Source organism: Dermacentor silvarum, chromosome 8 (assembly GCF_013339745.2).
Source record: "Dermacentor silvarum isolate Dsil-2018 chromosome 8, BIME_Dsil_1.4, whole genome shotgun sequence".
Lineage (NCBI taxonomy): Eukaryota > Metazoa > Arthropoda > Arachnida > Ixodida > Ixodidae > Dermacentor > Dermacentor silvarum.
In genome coordinates, this window is record NC_051161.1 from 76938147 (window position 1) to 76958281 (window position 20135).

Here is a 20135-nt window from a genome sequence, read left to right on the forward strand (position 1 = left end):
TCTGGTGAAGTTAAATGCGCGTGGATGAATTATACTGCCTTTGGAAAAAAAATCCATAACAAGCTCTCGAAAATGAAATATGCGGGCAAGCTGTCAAACGGAACAGTCATATACGGGCAACGTTTGCAAGTATGTGATTAACAATAGGCAGCCGAAACTCTTATTGCAGCAGCTCGAAAGAAACAGCTTCCCTGAAAATTTGGTTGTGATCGTGCAATGTCGAACGAGTTTACTGTCCTTTTTAATTTATTTTACTTCTGTTATTTTATTTTTATCTTGCTAATTTTTTTTGCTTGCGCGATTACATTTTTGGCCAGTCCCCTCTTTGTGGGTATTCGACATGGTTTGAGGTCATCGTTATCATCATCAGCAGCAGCACTCCCTCAGTTGAAGCAAAGACGAAGAGGTTGACGCATTCTGTTCTGCTGCCTCGCTTCGCCCACGCAGCCTTTCGCCGCGCACAATCGTAAGTGATCTCTTAGCGACGTTACTGGAGTCCGATGTACTTTACAGCCATCATTCATACTCACAAGTAGCATTTAGTTCATAGCGCTTTAGTAAGATGAGTAGAATTAAGTCGGCAGTGTAGGTAGTCATCAAGACACTATTGCATTAGGGGTACCAACGCAGCATGTCTTTTTATCTTATAGCTATTTAATAATCTTGCAATCAGCTTGCTTTGGTATATTCAGCCCCGCGAATCAATCACGCTTTTGTCATTTTGTATGCGAATCTTAACCCAGCGTATCGAATTTGTAGAATTTGCTTTGTTTTGCTATTATTTTTGCTACTAGTCAATGGTTTGCATGCCGCCGTGCCGCCGTTGTGAACGGGATCGGTGAACTGGAATATTGGTTTACTTGATTATGTCGAAAGCTGCTTCAAGATATTTACTGTGTATGGGACATCTTCGTTTCTGACCTTCCGTTATATGGCCAGGAAGCTGGCCAGGAGATGACAAATGTTATAACTACGTACTGGTCTAAATTTATTGTTTAATTAGGACATCCTCATTATCTGCTTACATAACACTCTCAGGTCTATGTTTATGTGAAGAGTTCCGCGACAGTGAACATGTAAGCGTAGTTGGTATGTGCAACGTGCGAAATCAAGCACGTGCGGTCGAGTTCATATGACTGTACCCGTGGCCAAAGGGGCTCCAAGAGTGCACGATGGCGGGGACGTACAAAAGTTGGTTTCATAAATACGCGCAATTAGAAAGTAATTGGAAGGTTTCTCCATTTCTTTTTTTTAATTTTATATGTTGGCACAGGCATGGCAGTTTTGAAGCCCTTCGACCCTAGGCACCATGTTGCAGCTCGTTTTGAACTCGCCTGTACGTACTGCAAATTAAAATATCGGGCAAAAGTTTATGGACAGCATCCACGCCACTTCCAACGTAGGATACCCAACAAAGTTTTCCCGCTCAAGAATCGCAGTGCCTCACTCGGTTCCAGGTTACACATGCTGAATTCGACAAAATTCTGTTTGTCTTTTGTGTAATCGTATCGCTTAGGTCCGGATACTATTGTCGCCGATTGTATACATATTCGCGCTTATCAGAGTGCAATGCGCGACGTGAGCACCTTCCTTCGATGGGAGGTAGGTCACGTGTCCGGCGCAAAATCGCAACGCAGCCTGATTTGGTTGATTTCCTGCCTTATATGCTCGTTCTAGCCCCGCAGTTAGGCCAGAAGAAACAAACATGTGAATCCTAAAGGATGAGGGTGGTAACATAGGGTTTCACCACGCGTTGCGTGCTCTTGCGTGTGGGTATATATGTACAATACGACTAACAAAAATCACAATCAACATTCGACCAACCCTTTCTTCTGAAATGGTCGGGAAATACGTTATCTGACACTGATTAAGCATGCTGGCAAAGTAGCGTTCTGCTGCTGGTCACGGGTCGGTGGATTTGATTCGCTTCCAAGGGGGCAGAGTATTAAAATACAAAGAACTTCAAGGGCACGATTTCTTTGCCTTTTCCTCCCATTTGGCCCCCGAGTGCTGGCTGCTGCAATCTTTGACGATGAGCCAGTGCCGGATATAGGGCAAACCGATGGACCCCGGGGTGGCAGGTGATGTACGTAAGCGCAGACGCGAGCTTCAAAACAAATGCGCCATACTCGTCACGCCGTCGCTATTTTATAGCTGTCATTAATTTGTTTCCACGCCGCCATCATCATTCCGTTGTGGTCACTTTGTCATTACGTCGTCCTCGTGTAGTCTTGGTCAGTCGTACTGTCGTCACTCCGTGAGTTGACACTATATGCCGTAGTCGTCGGTTCGTCGCCTTCGTTCCATCGTCGTCGTCCGTCATTCCTTCGAGGCCATCGTTCCATCTTCGTTACTCTTCCATCGTTATTCTGTTGTGGTCAATTCATCGTCGTCATTTCTCATCGTCATGCCTTCCTCAATATGTCGTCGTGGTCAGTTCATCATCGTCACGCCATCCTCATTATGTAGTCGTCGTCATTGGGTCGTTATAACACCACCGTAATTAAGCAGCCGTCATTGTTCTAGCGTCGTTACTTATCTGTCTTGTACTATAGCCAATTTCTAGTCGTAAGCCAATTTGTTCATTACATCGCCGTCATCATTTGGTCGTCATATCGTGCTCGTCATTCCGTCGTTTTAATATAATTGTGTCCATGCCGTCGTTGTCGCCCCATCGGGTAATCACGCACTCGTTATTGTTCTTACGTCGTTGCATTGGATTAGGTTTTGGGGTTTTACGCACCATAACCACGATTTCATTATGCGGCACGCCGTAGTTTATGGCCGTAGATTATTTTTGACCACCAGGGGATCTTTAATGTGCCCCAAATACACGAGGCACGAGCATTTTTGGCTTTTCTCCCCCACCCCCATCGAAATGCGGTCGCCACGGCAATTGCCACGTCCTCGCACTGTTGTGATCCCTCCATCGACTTCGTCCAAACTTTATCATTCCGGCTTCGCCACGCTATCGTCGTCATTCACTTGGTTGCCACGGGCGCAATCTGATTGTTGGAGCGGCACAAGTTTACGTTATAAGGTGGTCATTCCCATTCGACTTCGCCGTGGGGCTCTATACCCGCAGATAGTCACTAAACAAGAATCCACATGACTAAAGCGGTGATGTAAAAAGTGACAGGTAACGTATGCGTACGCCATCCATCACCTGCACATGCACTGCCTAGATAACATTTTTTTTTCTTTTTGCTTCACCGCAACCTTTAAAATGCTCCACGACGAGCCCCTGCAATTCCCCACGGAAGTTGTAGTTAAGCTCATGGAGGCAGTCAGTTAGACATCGCCAGTTTGTTCCAGTTGTGTGTTACAGAAACAACAGAACGGAAACAACACAAAAACACAGGCCGCGGCGGCCGCATTTCGATGGAGGCGAAATGCAAAAACGCCCGTGTGCTTGCGTTGTAGTGCACGTTAAAGAACCCCTGGTGGTCAAAATTAATCCGGAGCCCTCCACTACGGCGTGCCTCATAATCAGAACTGGTTTTGGCACGTAAAACCCCATAAAGAAGAACTCAAAAACACAAAAGAAAGACAAGAATGAAATAAACGTGTACGCCACTTTGTGTTCGCAATCGAGAAAACGCACATGCACGCGAAAATCAGCCATCTTGACAACAATACTGCTTGTCTTATTTATTTATTTATTTATTTATTTATTTATTTATTTATTTATTTATTTATTATTTATTTATTTATTTATTCTGTACTGCCGGCTTATGTGCGAGGCCGTAGGCAGGAGTGGGTAGTAAAATAGCAGTTAGAACACGTGACAATACGTTTTTTAATACAATAAAACAACAAACGAGCGTAAGAAGAAGACCAATAACTGCATGCGCGAAAAAAATAGAAATTTGCTGTTCACAAAACTAAAAGAACATGGCAATGATTGGGAAGTGTGCAGCGTTTTAGCACAAAAGTACAAAATTGTCGATTTTAGCTAAAGGAAAGATGAAGACAAGAAAGGCATCAATACATTCAGGAAGGGTTCACAGATAACCGAACTAAGCACTGTGAAAACGCGAATCAGGCGAAAACAGTGGTGAAAACGCTCTAGTGAAAAGATTAAGCGGAATATCTGAAAAGAACCATTAGGTTTCCGTTGTTCCTTCCGTTTGTTTTGTTTGTGTTTGTGCGTGTCTTTGTGCTTGTGCGGGCGCGCGCGCGCGTGTGTGTGTGTGTGTGTGTGTGTGTGTGTGTGTGTGTGTGTGTGGTGTGTGTGTGTGTGTGTGTGTGTGTGTGTGTGTGTGTGTGTGTGTGTGTGTGTGTGTGTGTGTGTGTGTGTGTGTGTGTGTTGTGTGTGTGTGTGTGTGTGTGTGTGTGTGTGTGTGTGTGTGTGTGTGTGTGTGTGTGTGTGTGTGTGTGTGTGTGTGTGTGTGTGTGTGTGTGTGTGTGTGTGTGTGTGTGTGTGTGTGTGTGTGTGTGTGTGTGTGTTGTGTGTGTGTGTTGTGTGTGTGTGTGTGTGTGTGTGTGTGTGTGTGTTGTGTGTGTGTGTGTGTGTGTGTGCGCGTGCGTGCGTGCGTGCGTGCGTGTGCTGAAAACGTTGGTCTCTGTCCAGGCCGAATGCAAAAGAGAAAGAAAACGAGAAAAAAATGTGTACGGCGTTTTGGGCGCATTTATAAAGGCCCTTGGTAGCCAGATTATTCAGAACTCCCTACTCCGTCGTCTGGAATAGCTCCTGATTTGGAACAACAAACCCCGCCCAAGAACCGGCGGAGTGCATCAGAGGCAAAATATTTGATCGGAAATTTATGAGTCCAGAGTTCGAATTCACTGCAAATTTTTCTGCATAAAATTCTGGCAAAACACTACGGGATTCCAGCGACATACTCCAATGACAGAAACCAGTGGATATGAAAACAAGGTAGGGGAGTGAGACCATAACAGTTATCGCTACAAATTAAGTGTTGAGCCTTGCATTATGGCGCGTCTCGGTAGCAGCGGCGCTGCTTTGGGACATTAAAGCCTCTGAATTAATACACTGATACACTAACGCTTTTCTGTCCATGCTGATGACACTTGCTTACGTATGAACGCTTCTTATTTTCAGCTCCTGATTTAGGATAAGAGAGAAGAGGCAGCGATTGGGCAACCATGTTGCGTTTCGCGTGCACCGTGACGCTTCTCTTATTCTGCACTGCGCTGTGCCACAGCACGCCAGGTGTAATGTAAGCACGGCACAACTATAGTTGTGCACTTCTTTGTTTCTTCCGCAATAGACTCGTGAAAGTTGTTCTCAATGGCAGCAGTTGGAAGAGTCTCGTGAAATTGGTGAATTTTTGTTATTGGAATGGGTGCAATGAGGTAATTAAGCTACCCAAGAACGTAGAGCTTTATCACGACGTAGTTGAAATTCGCCGAATTTCAACTACGGCGCACATTAACGTACACGGCGCCGAACTGACTATAGCACCGAGACTCACCAGGCACTCGCGCCTCATGTACCGCATTTCTGGTGATTCGGTTTTCGGAACTAACCTTTCTTTTTAAGTCCCAGTGCAAGCAATTGTACCGGAGGCAGGAAGATAATATCGCAAAAAAATAAACATCTCCAAGGTTTTCATTTCAATAAGCTAACCTGGTTTAGCTAAAAGCCAGCTAAACAGATAACTTTATTTGCCTTCAACATTTATTGAGCTGGCATACATGCTATTATTTCATATCAGGATGCCTAAACTATATGTCGCTCTGTTTATTTCACGTCGTTCGAACGTCTTCCCTTTGGTACGTTGTGCGACAATGTAATCCCGCTTCTTGACGTCTAGCCCAATGTTACGCCGCTGGTATACTGCAGGAAAGTAAACGAGAAATGTGCTCTAGAAAGCAAGTGTAATCGCCACCTTTAATATGCACGAACTCTTTTGTTTTATGGCCATATTTTTGAGAGAGGTTTCTTTGATAAGAGCATGTAATGGGAGTCGGCGTACTCAGAAATTTCTGTTAATTTCTATGCGATTCCGCAACAATTTGCGATACTTCCGTATACAGGGGCAGGACTCCATTTTCACGAAGTTGTTGTCAGTTTCCGTGAATGATTTCGGCCGCTACAAACCGGCACTCTAAGTTCGGGCTCTACGCAGCTTTTTACATACAATGGTCGAGACTCAGTGCAGTGGGTTTTTGATAATACAAGGCTTCGCGGAGCGTTTTGTTGTGCGTTTGGTTGTAAACGCAAATCGCAACACTAAGATAACTTTTCTAGAGATGAAATATCGGACTTGTTATCAACTATATCTGCGAATGAGTGTTGAGTGTATGTGTCCCTGTGCCAGCGCCGGAGCCGCACTGACTTCAGCTTTCCGGTACTTCTCATAATTTCCGCCACCTGACTTAGTGGCTCGAGAGTCATGATATTCTTGCGCTGAGCACAAGGTCGAGGGCTCAACTCCCGGCCACGGCGGCCGCCTTTTAATAACGGCCAAATACAGAACAACGCTCATGAATGTCCGACTTATATATGCCCGTCAACAAACCCGAGGGGTCGAATATTGATTTGGGATGTTAAATCGCATAACGTTAAATTGCGAGTTTTTGTCGTTCACAGGTTCTCGCGCTTTGGACATCCGTTCTTTTTTTATATATTCATACTTCTAGGCGCTCCGAGCCTTGCGACGTGAATTCCTGCAACGCAAGCTGCACGCAACAGTGGCAAGGGTGGAACGACCAGGACGTCTACGGGAAGTGCGATCAGAAGGGCGTGTGCCGCTGCTACCATCGATCGAGTGCGTATAACACTAAACAGAGAGTGGCTGCGGCCGTCGCTGATGTCGCGTTCAGTATTTCATCTAATGAAGTTGCTAATGCCAATGTTCGAAACTGGATCTATTAGGATTCAAACATTGATGCCGAACAAAATTAACACTAGTGTAGTTCTTTTTTTTTAATACATAGGTAGTGTTCTAAGCATGGCAGCCATAACCTTATCCAGTGAAAATGTTGCACCCTTAAAGGTACTGCTCTGTCCCATAAGGCTAACACCCTTCTTAAGGGGTAAATCGAATCGTTAATAGCATGGTAATTTAGTTTGCTTTCCCTTGCTCGCAGGGAGTCGTTGATAGTGGTAGCGACGCTGACCTCACCTAGCTGTTCGATGCGTTAAAAACAAATCTGAATTCCCGGACGAGTGAAATGGAAGGATTTCATTCTCTACGACTTGTTTCCCCCCTTTTTTTATCATCCTTCGCTCACAGCCAGCCGATCCTGGTGGTAATATATAGTTCGGAGCACGTCTCGAAGCATCGACGAATAACTTGCGCGAACTTTCATAGGTTTGAAGGTAACGGCACCCTGTTGCGAACAGGTAACTAACCAGGATCTCGTTTAAATATTGAGACGAGGCTACTTAACAGAAAAACTGTTACCCGAAAAGCTCCGATGAGAACGAACATGAGAACGAAGAAATTGTATTAGTCGGCATAACGCTGCACCGAATAAGATAATATTTCTTACATTTAAAGAAAGCATTATACCTAAGAGCAAACGTTAAAAAAGGGAAGAACACGAAAAAGAATCTTTATCATGAGGTATGCAACTTCAACACAGCGATAAGAAACGACATTATAATTCTGTGAACTCTACCTATTGAGACGTCTGCGGTTGAACAAAATTTCGTACATACGGTCCTGTGAATATTCACACGACTTTTTCGAATCCCTTATAAGCAAAAGATACGCTCACTTTGAGGCCGTACGCTAGTAACCCGCCTTGATTGCTTAGTGGCTTTGGCTTTGCGCTGCTAAGCACGAGGTCACGGGATCGAATCCCGTCGGCGGCGGCCGCATTTCTATGGGGCGAAATGTAAGAAGGCCCGTGTACCGTGCATTGGGTGCACGTTAAAGAACTTCGGGTGGTCTAAATTAATCTGGACCCCACTCCCCACTACGACATGCCTCATAATCCGCTCGTTGTTTTGGCGCGTAAAACCCGAGAATTTAATATTTAATTTAACCTATCATGCTAAATTTGTTCACATCGGATGATTTAATAAGTGTATTTTACAGAACTGCGATATCGCTCGTTGATGCAGAGTTACAGTGTTGTGAACCTCTTGCTTAAACTGTATTGCGAAACATTCGCTGCCTCATGCGAGGCGCTTTGCGGTAGGTTTCTGTCACGCCCCGTTGCGGGCCTATTGACAAAAAAATAATCTGATACTTTCGATGTTGGAATTGAACCAATGTCCAGAATCACAAAAGAGCGCTGGTCTATAGCCGCCTGTACATTTTTCGCGCGCCAACACCAGCTAGCAAATTTGGGACGGTCAGGAGCGTGCGTATAACCTGTCACGTCAACAGTTTGCTTTAAAAATTTAGGGCACGCGGGCTCGCCGCCAGTTATCATTATAGGTGCCCCACGCGCAGAAATGGAACAAGCGGAGAAGTGTTCACTTTGCTAATGGCCTTCGCATTCGTCATTTCAAGTAACAAAAGTTGCTTCTAAAAGCTTATGTGCACCAGTTTCCTGCACCCTTTCTTATGGCGGCTAGCACTTTGAGACTCCATGTGGCGTTGTACCACCTTCGAGACCGGCCCGGGTCCGAACGGAACAGGTTGTAACTTTCATCGCCGGAGTACAACAAATCCGTCGTCATTCAATCGTCATCGTTGCATCATCGCCATCATCGTTGCCTTGCTGTTGATGCATACACAACTGCATGTCTCACACACAAGCTTGTTCACCTGGTAACATTTTGTAGGACCGCGAACGATGACGCACAGCCAGCTACCAGCACAATGTTTCACTTTATTTTACAAATATATAATTATACATGTATATATATATATATATATATATATATATATATATATATATATATATATAAAGAAGGTGAAACGCTGTGCCGGTAGCTGGATATTAATGAAAAGAAGTGCAGGCACTCGTACAAAAGCAAAACCATTTAATTTGGAGGTTTCGGCCATGCTCGGGCCGGGGTCCGGCCTCATGAAGGCCGGCCGAAACCTCTAAATTAAATGTTTCTTCTTTTCTCCGTGCGCCTGCAGCTATGTTAATTTATGAAGCACCGGATCCAAAGAAATACTTCATGTATATATATATATATATATATATATATATGTACATATATATATATATATATATATATATATAAAGACAACGTCTTTCTTAACCAGTATCTCCACTTTTTCATGTCGGATTTGGGTTTAAAGCCCTTTTCGTGGGACGATCCTGGAGATAGTGCCATTTTAAAAAAATGTGCGCCGATCTCGAAGGTTAGTGCAGTCTAAAGCCCTTCCCGTGGGCTATGTGCAGTCTAAAAATGCCGGCCGATCTCGACGATGGTGTAGTCGAAAGCTTTGAACAGTCAAGAAGCTCCGCCTGCTCCACTCACGCGAAGAGTGACGCAATAAAGTGCCGTGCGTATTGACACCGCCTCATTTTCACTCCCAACTCAGGAAGACACTATCTTTGATCGACATCAATACATGATTCAATTGCCTGCCAACTTTTCTTATTTAAGCTTCCCGAGTTGTTGGCAGTTTTTAAAGTAAGTATGAAGCACTTGCAGTTACGTGTGCCTTTATTGCGTGCGAGGAAGGCTAAGAGACAACTACTTATATTTCACCGCGGTAGGTTAATGGCGCTCATTTTTTCCACGTAGTGTGTGAGGAGGCGAAATGCTCGAACACGTGTCGTGAGAAGCACGGAACAGAGAACAATCTCAAGTCTGAATGCATCGATGGCGTCTGCACCTGTACTTGGAACAAAAGTAAGAGTTATATACTATTACATATTCTGTTCTCTTGAGCATGTGGAATAGAACTGGCTTCCAAAGTGTCTGTGCTCAGTTTGCTGACTTCTGCGGTATACAGGGTCGGTTTATTTCCTGGCGAATAGCTGAAAGGAGCGGATAATGGTATGCGATAAATAACTGATTTAAAAGCATCTTTAGAGCATAGTAATTATCGCAAATATTAGGTATCGCAAATCACTAAAAGTAGAAATGACGTACACAACTTAGGTACACGACATAAAACGCCCGCCAGAAAGTCTGATTATTTATGTTTGCTTCTCTGTCAAACTTGGAAGGGCCTAAATCGTGTAGAACTTAGGTTGTAATAATTACGGCAAAGACGCCGCAGCCCCTGTTACTACGAGTAGCAAATAGAGGCAGCCATCCCTAAATCTTGATGTATACAAACCTAGTGTTTAACCTAGACAGGATCGAAATTTGTGTACAGCAATACTATCGTGTAGTTTAAATTCGGCATGCATGAAATCGTAGTTGCTGACACTGACGCAAAATCCTCTGCTACCATTTTTCTTTTCTTTTACGTATTTACGAAGTAGAAAAAATACTTGTCTTAAGGGGTAGGACAATTACTAGCAGGCGTACTATGAAAATGTTTGAATTGATACGCGAACAAATTTTTTAGACATATAAAAAACGTAATAATGGCGTACAACGTTCAAAAGCGACACACTGGCTAATAGATGCATGCCTGTTGAATTCATACAACCTAGTATTTTTCGAGGTGCGCCTAAAAGTCGCACACGACCGTTGCTGCGGTGCGCCATCACCGGTATGCAGGTGCACGCAGCGGCCAGGAATCGAGCCCCCGACCTCGGTAGCCGAGTACCGTATATCCCCTCACCCGTCGCGGTGATGCCTGACCACGGCGGCCGCATTTCGATGGGGGCGAAATGTAAAAACGCTCGCGTCGCGTGCATTGGGTGCACGTCAAAGAACCCCAGCTGGTCGAAATTAATGCGGAGTACTCCCCTACGATGTCCTTCATAGTCATATTGTGGTTTTTGGCACACAAGTACTCTACGCCAATTTACGCCCTTAAGGCCCCTACAGGATGCAAATCGATATATAACTCGCATCCTTAGACCCGTAAGAGTGTAAAGGTATGAGTTATAAACAGGAAACTCTCTTAAGGTTGTAAATTGTTTGCAGTGCATAAAGCGCCAGAATTAAAATTGTTTAATAGCCACTGTGGCAAGACGTAATGACCTACTTTTAGCCTATTTATTTATTTATTTATTTATTTATTTATTTATTTATTTATTTATTTATTTATTTATTTATTTATTTATTTATTTATTTATTTATTTATTTATTTATTTATTTATTTACGATTCCCACAGTGTCCGTAGGGGCATATCCTAGGGGTTGTAACAGCGTTCTAAATGCGGAGAATACATATGCAGTAGAAAACGCAGATCGATAACACTTCATTCAGACTTGCGAACGGAACAGCCACCATCAGAAGTTTAGTTAATAATAGCTATACGCAAAAAAAATGGGCGCAAAAAGTTCAATTTGTATAAACAACGAATACAGAGAAGGAAAACAAACAACCTACGGTGACCAGTTTGACCCAAGAGAAGTATCTGAAGCCAGGTAGAAAATGTCGAAGGAGAAGCGCAGGCAATTTCCTCAGACTCCATTCGCCCATTGCGTGGCAGGAAGAGCGCAGTTAAGCGAGTTGATCATGCAAGCAAACTCCCAAACCTTCAAACAGTGGTCAGCCGTACGCGCAGGTATTGCCTTTATGCACTTTGGCTCCTTTACGTTTTTTTTTTGTTTTAATTTTTGTGAAAACCTGTCTCACCGTGAAATCTTTTATAATACAGAGACAACCTCATTGACGTTTACCGTAATTTTCTTTTTGTTTTAGCAAAAAATAAATAAAGATGTGGCGTATAATTGACCTTATGCCTTTAGTTGCACTATTATGTGTCTGTTCTTTCTTTCTTTTTAAGAAGAAGTAATTGTCTGGGATAGTTCGTGTTGCACTGCTGATGAGGACTTTCTTTCTTGCAAATTGATGAGGAACATTCCTCAACAGCTGTGGGTTTGTTTCCGATGGCACATTTAGCGAACCGCTACGGTCTACTGACTCACCGCTTTATAAATATGTGGAGAGCGTCTCGATCGTTTCCTGTATTATGGCTTTCAGAAATTATTACATTGCTTGTTTAGTACGCAAAATACTCAACTTTCCCCTTTCTCAACATCCTCTTCATCTTGCCGTGCGTAAACACTATATAGGGTAATTATTTCTCAAGTTTTATGGAATTTTTAAAAATCGCCTGTGGCATATTACGTAATTCTAGACCTTCAGCTGGATTATTCCAAGAGGCGGTATTAGAGCACGAGAAATGCAAACACAAATTCGACTAATTAACAAAATGCGGTTATTAACTTCTTAATTAATTAGCTCACGGCACATACTTCAGTTTACCCATTGTAACCGGTGAGCTTTCAAGACGTAGCCATTCGGAATTAATTTCCAGGGTGGCACCAGTTTCGAGATGTTATTTCCCAAAGTGTGAAACGAAATAGATTGGCGTTCCAGTTATTTTTGTTCTTACATGCATAAAAGAGCGTTTTCATAAAAAAAAAAACTAAGTTGAACAACAGTGCATTTTTTACGGCAACTTTCATGGCGCATATTTCCCAATCGACGTCATTCTGGAAATTCATTCCAAGAGGATAAGCCTTGCCAACTCACGGGCTACAATTCTTAAATTTGCAATATATGTGCCATGACGTGATTATTTCAGAATTTAATTCGCAGATTTTTGTTAATTATTGAATATGTTTTTTTTAGATTTCTCATGCGAGTAATATCCGTCTCTCCGAATAAACCAGCACAACGACTAGAATTATGTTTTCTGCAACAGGCTATTTTTTTTATTCTATAAAACTTAAAAAATTATGACCCTGTATGGGCAAGCAAGTACCGCTGACTTAAATTTTCCTAGTTGCAGTCATGTATTCGGTGCGCAGGTTTAATATACTTCTTTCACGCGATAACTTGGAACGTTGTGCTTGCGGAAATAAAGGTCACCAGAAAATTTAACCTTGAATGTGAAAGTGTCTACTTCTCCAATCAAATTTCTGAACACTTCCTAAGTCAAATAACGCTTGTTCACTTAAACAATGCTCTTACTCGTTTAGCAAACATGTGCGTTCTTGAGCAATATCTATTTTCAGTGTTGGACCCCATACTAGCCTTGACGCATTTCTTGACTTGTGTAACTTGGCGGGGTCCACCGTATCACATGTGCTGCGCTGTCTTTATTTGTGCCAGCACGGGAGAGTTCACGCATAGCGTTTTTGATACGCCGCAGGCAGTCTTCAGTGGTGTATACAGTACAGCAAAGCAACAACAAATTGGGTACTGTAGTTTGGAAGTTTCGACATTACCGAGTTGAAAAACTTAATCATTTGATTTACTTTCACTAATCCAGTCTGTATTTTCCTCTCTACAGAATGCGAGCTGTCTGCATGCGAAACATATTGCAAGAAAGTTTACGCCGGAAAGCCCAACATTGAATGGAACTGCGAGGCAGACAAGTGCTACTGCAAGTGGCATGGAGGTAACTTGGAATTATCTCTCTCTCTTTAAATAATGGCTCGGTAAACGCTGTGAGCTATATTTGTGAATATAGCCTCTCTCAAACGATGCTAAACACTGTGTTAACTAAACGACTGTAGAGAAATAGTATGATACAAAGCCGTTGCTCATACTGCTTTTACGCCGCTCTTTGTCACCACTTATTCATATTTAGCTGAGCACGTTGCTGAACGCTTTCTCGTTCGAATTTTGTTTTGGAAGTCACAAGTTTATATTGCGTCCAACTGAACGAGGAATGGGGGAAAAAATTCGGCAGTGACACTTAAAACTGCTTACGTGTTAGAATGCGAAAGCGTTATATAGTCCCTTTGCTGAAAGGCCTTTTTCCGCGCGTTCCTTATGCGCGCGTTCCTTGTGCGTGCGTTCCTTGTGCGCGCTATGGAGACAACCAGAGGTCGGTGGGCCGACTGGCTTTGAGGGCCCGCGGTAAAACCACAAATGAGGCAGTGCGAGGTGATATGGGCTGAAAGTGAGGGAAGCACATAGACAAATTGGTTTGGAAGTCTAAGGAACATGGCTGAAAAGAAATGGCCGACTGAGGTGCAGAAATGTCTGTACTTCAAAAGCGTGGACATGGAATAGAGGAAGAGGTCAAGATAGTTGGTAACCAAGGGTAGGGTAATTCAAAGTGTGAACATGCAATCGGTAGTCATAAAAACAAAGTGAGAGAAATAGAGGCGGTAAACTGGATGCAAATGTTGGAAGCAAAAATAGCCATGAAGATTTACAAAAACGGCAAGACAGAAATTAGGAGGGAAAATCTGTAGAATAACGCAAAGGGCAATCAATGCCTTGCTATTTAAGGCCTGAGCTAGGTGCTTGAGGACGAAAACATACTGGAGAAAACATGTCCCACAGCATGAGGCATGTGTGTGTTGCAGAAAAAAAAAAAACAAAGTCCGGAAACGACTCGGCCCATCGTGATGGAAAACCAAGATATTCAATTCACTCAGCGCAACATGTCTGGAGTGTCCATGGGCCAGGAAACGTTGGGATTCGAAGTGAAAAGGATTAACTGGTCAGCAGCCTAGATAAGTAAGAGCTGATTAGAAGTATTGGTGGAAGAAAAGCATGGAAGAGACCGATGGAACCAGATTCATTGCAAGTTTATGTAACGCTTCAGTACAGTGTTAGAGGTTTTAAGTACGAAATTTAATATCAAGATCACATAGGCGATAGGCTAGATGGCGATTAATGTAGTAAGACAGTAATTAAATCAAGGAGGCACGGTGACTGTTTGTCTCCGTCCCGTTTCAAATGGGATGCCAATGAACATCATCATCATCATTATCATCATTAGGATTTGCAGCAGCCAGAGATAAAACATTATTGCAGCAGCTCTTTATGTTCAAAGTGGACTTGAAAAGGTTAAAATGCGGATAGCTAACGAAAGTTGCACTCACTCTTGCGAATCGCAAAACTCCCATCGTGCTGCTTTTCCAGCTTGCGAGTCAGGCTATCGGCATCGCTCTCCCTTTCCGGGTTGCTGGCATCGGGACTCCGATTTTTTAGAGATTGCTTGATCAAAATATTCGGCTCACAAAATTTTCACGTGCTTTTGGAAGTAACCGCTGCCAGCATAAACATTCCTGATGATGTGCCTTTTAAGGCCTTACAGAGAAGTTACGAAGTCCGGTGCTATTATTAAAGGGACCCAGAAATACTTCTCGAACAGACTAAATAGGCATTGCCGATCTGTTAATGAGTTACACTGTGAACATGTGAGCCAAATATTATTGCACTGCATGCAGCGAGGAACTTATTATCTGATCTCGAAAAACTGTGAACGGTCGCTTGCTCTCGCATCCGCAATGTCGTTGGCCCACCAACGCTATGCGCTGAATTTCTGATCGCCATAACAACCTCAGTAATACATCATTGCTAATTTTACGTTAAATGAGTGAAAACAAAAAAATTATACGATCTCAAAAATACAGAAAAATGATTTCATCTTGCCACTGCGCGTAAGTGCGTCTGCTGAGCGTGGACTCCGAGATGACAGTGGCGTGTTGGGTAGCGTAGTCTACCGCGGCCGCCACGGGGTGACGCGACGAGCCCTTTCGCCATCGCTACACTTAAACTTTTGGCCGGTGCTTTGACATCTTGGCTTCGCTGCATAGCTTCCAGCGTGCTAGCGGACACAAATAGAGAGAGAAAGCCGGGTATCGGCGCGATAATTCCACTTACAGTTGAAAGATTCGAAACATTGTTGCGGCATGAGATTCTTGACATGACGTCCTTTTGTGAGGCCATTGTATGATTAGTAAAAAGTGCTTCAGGCCGATAGTGATATTTCGAAATTTACGCACCAGGGTGGCTATGCTGACTGATTTGCTTTTGTTTTTTTAAATTGTACACGGTCTTTGTTCGCTGGTGGCACCGCTTTGAGGATACTAGAAGTCTATGAAAGGCGGATATCCTAGCCTTAGGATATCCTATTGTAGCCCTGCATGAACAGCTTCTTTATTTCGTGTTCAGCATGGTTATAGGTGACGGTTAACCTATCAAGTGCAGTTAACCAACAAAGTGCAGTTAACCTATCGACTTCCTCCTACTCTCTCTCCACCCAAAAACAAAGTGGCTGGAACAAGCAGTTTCCGAAACCAGAGAAACGCGGACTCCTTCATCAGCACCGCTATACCGCAAGAATACCCTTCCGCGGTTAGTCCTCCACAAGAGGTCACCGCATGCCCCTCACAAAAAAAGACGGTCGAATGAGTAAACCGCCAAAGCAGAACGTACTTACGGCGCATTTCCGGCGTATTTCGAGCGTTCTTCATCCGTATTTCCGTCGCGACGCACGCCCTGCGTCTGCGCGCGCATTTTTCTTCACGCATCAACTGCCTGCACTGTTTTCATGACCAAAATTAGCACCGTATAGACTATCCGCCGTGCGCGATTGCTATGCGGAATGCATTTGCTAAGGCGCTATAGTACGCATTCATCCCGTGGAGTAATAAATGGACGCGCCGACATCGAGTGATGCAAGGTCCATATACAAGCCGAGACATCGTTTCCTACAAAAATTAGTAGCGGAAACTCGCGCTGCGATCATTTAACTACCGTGGAAAGGATGTTTAGTACGTGGATTTCTTTCATCTTCGTTCTTGGGGTTTGAGACGTACTGGTGGTTTCGTTTACTACGCGTTAGTACGTGCTTTCATTGGTACAAATATTGGAGTAACCCTGTTTTCAATAACTCAGAAGGCAATTAGACCCTGCACAGGTTTCTGATGCTCAATACGTGCTACATAAAAGTGTTTTGCTGAGCGTGAAAGAAGCCGGCAAATAACCGCAATATTGCCGCGCGACTGTCCGCTCGAGGCACTTTGCGTGTAATCGCAGGGCTTTTTTGACGCTCGGAAAAACACTTTTCTGTAGCACGTATTGAGCAATCAGAAAGCTGTATCAGGAGTTTTTCGTGTTACTCCACAAGGTTCTCATTGACAAGTTTGGTCTAATTATAATATTTGAACAGTTGTTTCATTAATTCAGACTAATTATCTAAGTAGGCAAGCCACAGCAAACATTACCGTGGTTCCGTCTAGCTACGTGGCCTTTGCATATTTTAAATCTTGGTGCATGATAGTTGGGACATCCTGTATATAGGCAGTTGCCAAGGGCTTTTACTTTTCAATATTACTTTGCAATTACATTTTAACATATATATATATATATATATATATATATATATATATATATATTGCATTTGAAAAAGCTGATTTAGTATATCAATAGCAGAACGGAAACGTTCATACAGGACCTCAATGTTGTGTGGAAAGTTCGCGAAGAACGGCAATGTTAACAAGACCAAATAAGTTTACGGCCATGTCACTATGCACCAAAAGCAGGTATCCCAAATCTGTATAACAACATCTGTTATATTGCCTAACCGTTAGACCGTGATCTGCCGAAGAGCGCCACCTTCGCACCCTCAGCAGAAGCCCATGAGAGATGTTGCCGTTTGCGCATCGCTTTTGGCTGAGCGTCAAGCTTGCTTCCTTATCAAGCTGCTAGCTCGCTCGCTTCAGGCTCGCCCTACGACGAGGCTTAAGCTGCAACGTCACTCATGGGCGTCTACTAAGGGGGCGGACGTGGCTCTCTTCGGCTGTTCTGCTCTAGTTTTCAGGGTAAAATTGGCTTGAGTAAATTACGCTCTAGAAATTAGCAGCTCGATCCTCTGTGCATGTCTGAAAACACTTAGGAATTCGTAAAATGACGTGCTTCAAATTTTGTCTTACGATCAATCGTCTGGGTCTTTGTGTTAAAAGGTGAATATAATTTGCATAATAACTTCTCAACTTACTACATCCAGTAATCTTAAAGTTCATCCCTCTGTGGTTAAAGCAGTACTGAGGAAATTGCTCAATTATCCCATCTCTCTTTATTTAAGAAATCTCGAACGGATTTTTTTTTACACACCGTGTATTAGTTTACAGCTTACTACAGATCTTAGAATAGTCTCAGATATAACTACAATTTCCTTGAATATTTCAGAGTGACGAAAAAATATCTGCCCCATCTGCTATGAATATTCTAAAAGACGCAGCTTACAGAATCACACAGTGGTGCGTGAAAGAAAAATGTATACCGAATGCTACATTTGATAGAAATGTACCCATTTACAGCAAATGAAAGACAGAAAGATGACCACCTAAATCAAAGTTTCACCCCTACGATCTTTATATTTCATCAACTTCCATTACATCCAACATTCTTCATCAAACATGGCACAGCATTTGTCGAGTGAAGCGATTTCTCTCTTGCCGTATTATTTAGAATATGACCTCGCTATGTAAACCGTAACAAAACTTGTTGCTGGGCTTGTTGATGCTTACAAGCCATGGTATGCATTTTTACAGCGCAATGTACTAGCACCTAGACGCAGAAATGAGAGAACTACTGCTTCACTATCAACTAATAGTTTAATTATAAGAACAATGCACATGCCTCACTCTTGCGTGCCAGTAAAAACACGCTGCAGAAACTCTATTTCTCTCTGTAACAAGGAAACAGATGACCATGTTTACACAGTTATCGCGTTCTCATGCTGTGCAGCATGCCTCATAAACCTCTTTTAATCATTGCTGATATCGCCTATATAAAAACGTGTGTTCCCGCAAAACGTGGCGTGCAGCCAGCCAACTAGCCCAGCTCGTTACCTTTACTGCCATGGTATATAGGCAGTACTTGCGCGACGTCGCGTACGTCACTTTAGTAGTCCTATTCACATCTTTCAATGTGCTGCTGGAGATCATCGGATCGGCATAAGATGCAGCTTTTCACCGAGCTGGATGTGCAACAATATCGTGGCGTCGATGACGTCAGTGTATATTCACTATACGGATACCAACCAAAGACTGTTTGAGCTTGTGTGTGTTTGTATGTGTTTTTTTTGCGTGTCTGTCTGTACACCAGCCGTATCATGTTATCCCGAGGTAGCGCTTCCCTGAAGGACGCGAATGACTCATCGTTGCTCTCTACTTGTCGCAGTGGTGCGAGGTCCGGCGCCGGGCTCGTCTGGCTCTGATGGTGCGAAACGTGAGGAGAGGCTCCACCTGGTGGAGAGTGACTCGTTCTACCTAGAGAAAGAGGTTCAGTTTTCCGATGCGAAAAAAGCCGCACAGTGACCTGCTAACGGCTCGGCATCTTCCTGGTGTCAAACATTTGCAACAAAAAAGAAACACGCGCTTCCAGGGCTCAATAAAAAGGGTTGTTCTTCTTGATGATGTGTCTTCCGTAGCGCGCGAAATTGACGACGTCAGAATAGCCTCAATTTGGGTCAGTTGGTGTAGCACTACGGCTGGGTGGACAGCCCAGAAACTGGATGGAACACGAGCGACAGGACAGCGGTTGTTAGTCAGCGCGGACTCCTGTGTCCAAGCTTAGCACTGTTCACCTGTACGTAGATGATTTCAACTATCGTTGAAATTATAGGTGGAGCCGTGAACAATCTTTTGATCGATTTGTATAAAGGAACTGGACGGAGGGGTTTTCCCCTTGAATACTTACGTTCTACGCACAGCAGGTGTTAATACTGAATGGAGGGGGGCTACACACAAAAAAAAGGTGGCGCCGACATAAACGCAGCGTTTGTACATCTTGCAGGGGCAGCGCAATAACGACTAAGACAAAAAGCAGGAAAGACACAGGACAGCGCTGTCTTTCCTGCTTTTCGTCTTAGTCGTTATTGCGCTGCCCCTGCAAGATGTTCAGCCAGTACCAAGTCGCAGAAATGTCGATTCTTCTGCAGCGTTTGTGTCGACTGCTGCTTTATCTTCTTTGTCCAGTCTTTGTGCGCTGCCCCCATAGTATTCAGTATACCATACCAACTTGCTAAGTTATCTACTTTGCTGAGAACAGTATAGTGTTTCAAAGAAAAAAAATACACCAAAGCACATTTCACGATGACTGGCGATAGTCGTGCGATTAGCAATACGGCAATGTAGCGACGCACCGTATTTCTGAAGTCCAGTTTATTTCACATCTGTAGTCATTCTGAGATGCTTGAGTTACTTTGGCTATATGTTACATAATCCGGTATCCTCCATCGTTGCTATGGCACTCGCTTGCCAAGGTCACCCATCAGCATGGCGGCAGCATGGCGACGACTGTATAGCGCTGACGCACTGACGACTATGGAATGGCGAAGAAGGAATGACGTCAGTGAAACGACAAAGGTGGAATGACGACAACGATGGAATGACGACAGTGTGGTGACGTTACTGTAGG

At 43.6% G+C, this 20135-nt stretch overlaps 1 protein-coding gene across 1 annotated transcript; it reads left to right on the forward strand.

Annotated features, from left to right (window-relative positions):
* Positions 1 to 343: 343 nt before the first annotated feature.
* On the forward strand, positions 344 to 19107 carry LOC119462717 (uncharacterized). The gene is made up of 6 exons (XM_049672729.1): positions 344 to 466; positions 5066 to 5183; positions 6610 to 6737; positions 9632 to 9739; positions 13258 to 13365; positions 18897 to 19107. Exons 2-6 carry the CDS (start codon positions 5110 to 5112, stop codon positions 19031 to 19033), a joined length of 555 nt encoding a protein of 184 aa, XP_049528686.1. The 5' UTR covers positions 344 to 466; positions 5066 to 5109; the 3' UTR covers positions 19034 to 19107.
* The last annotated feature ends 1028 nt before the right edge of the window (positions 19108 to 20135 follow it).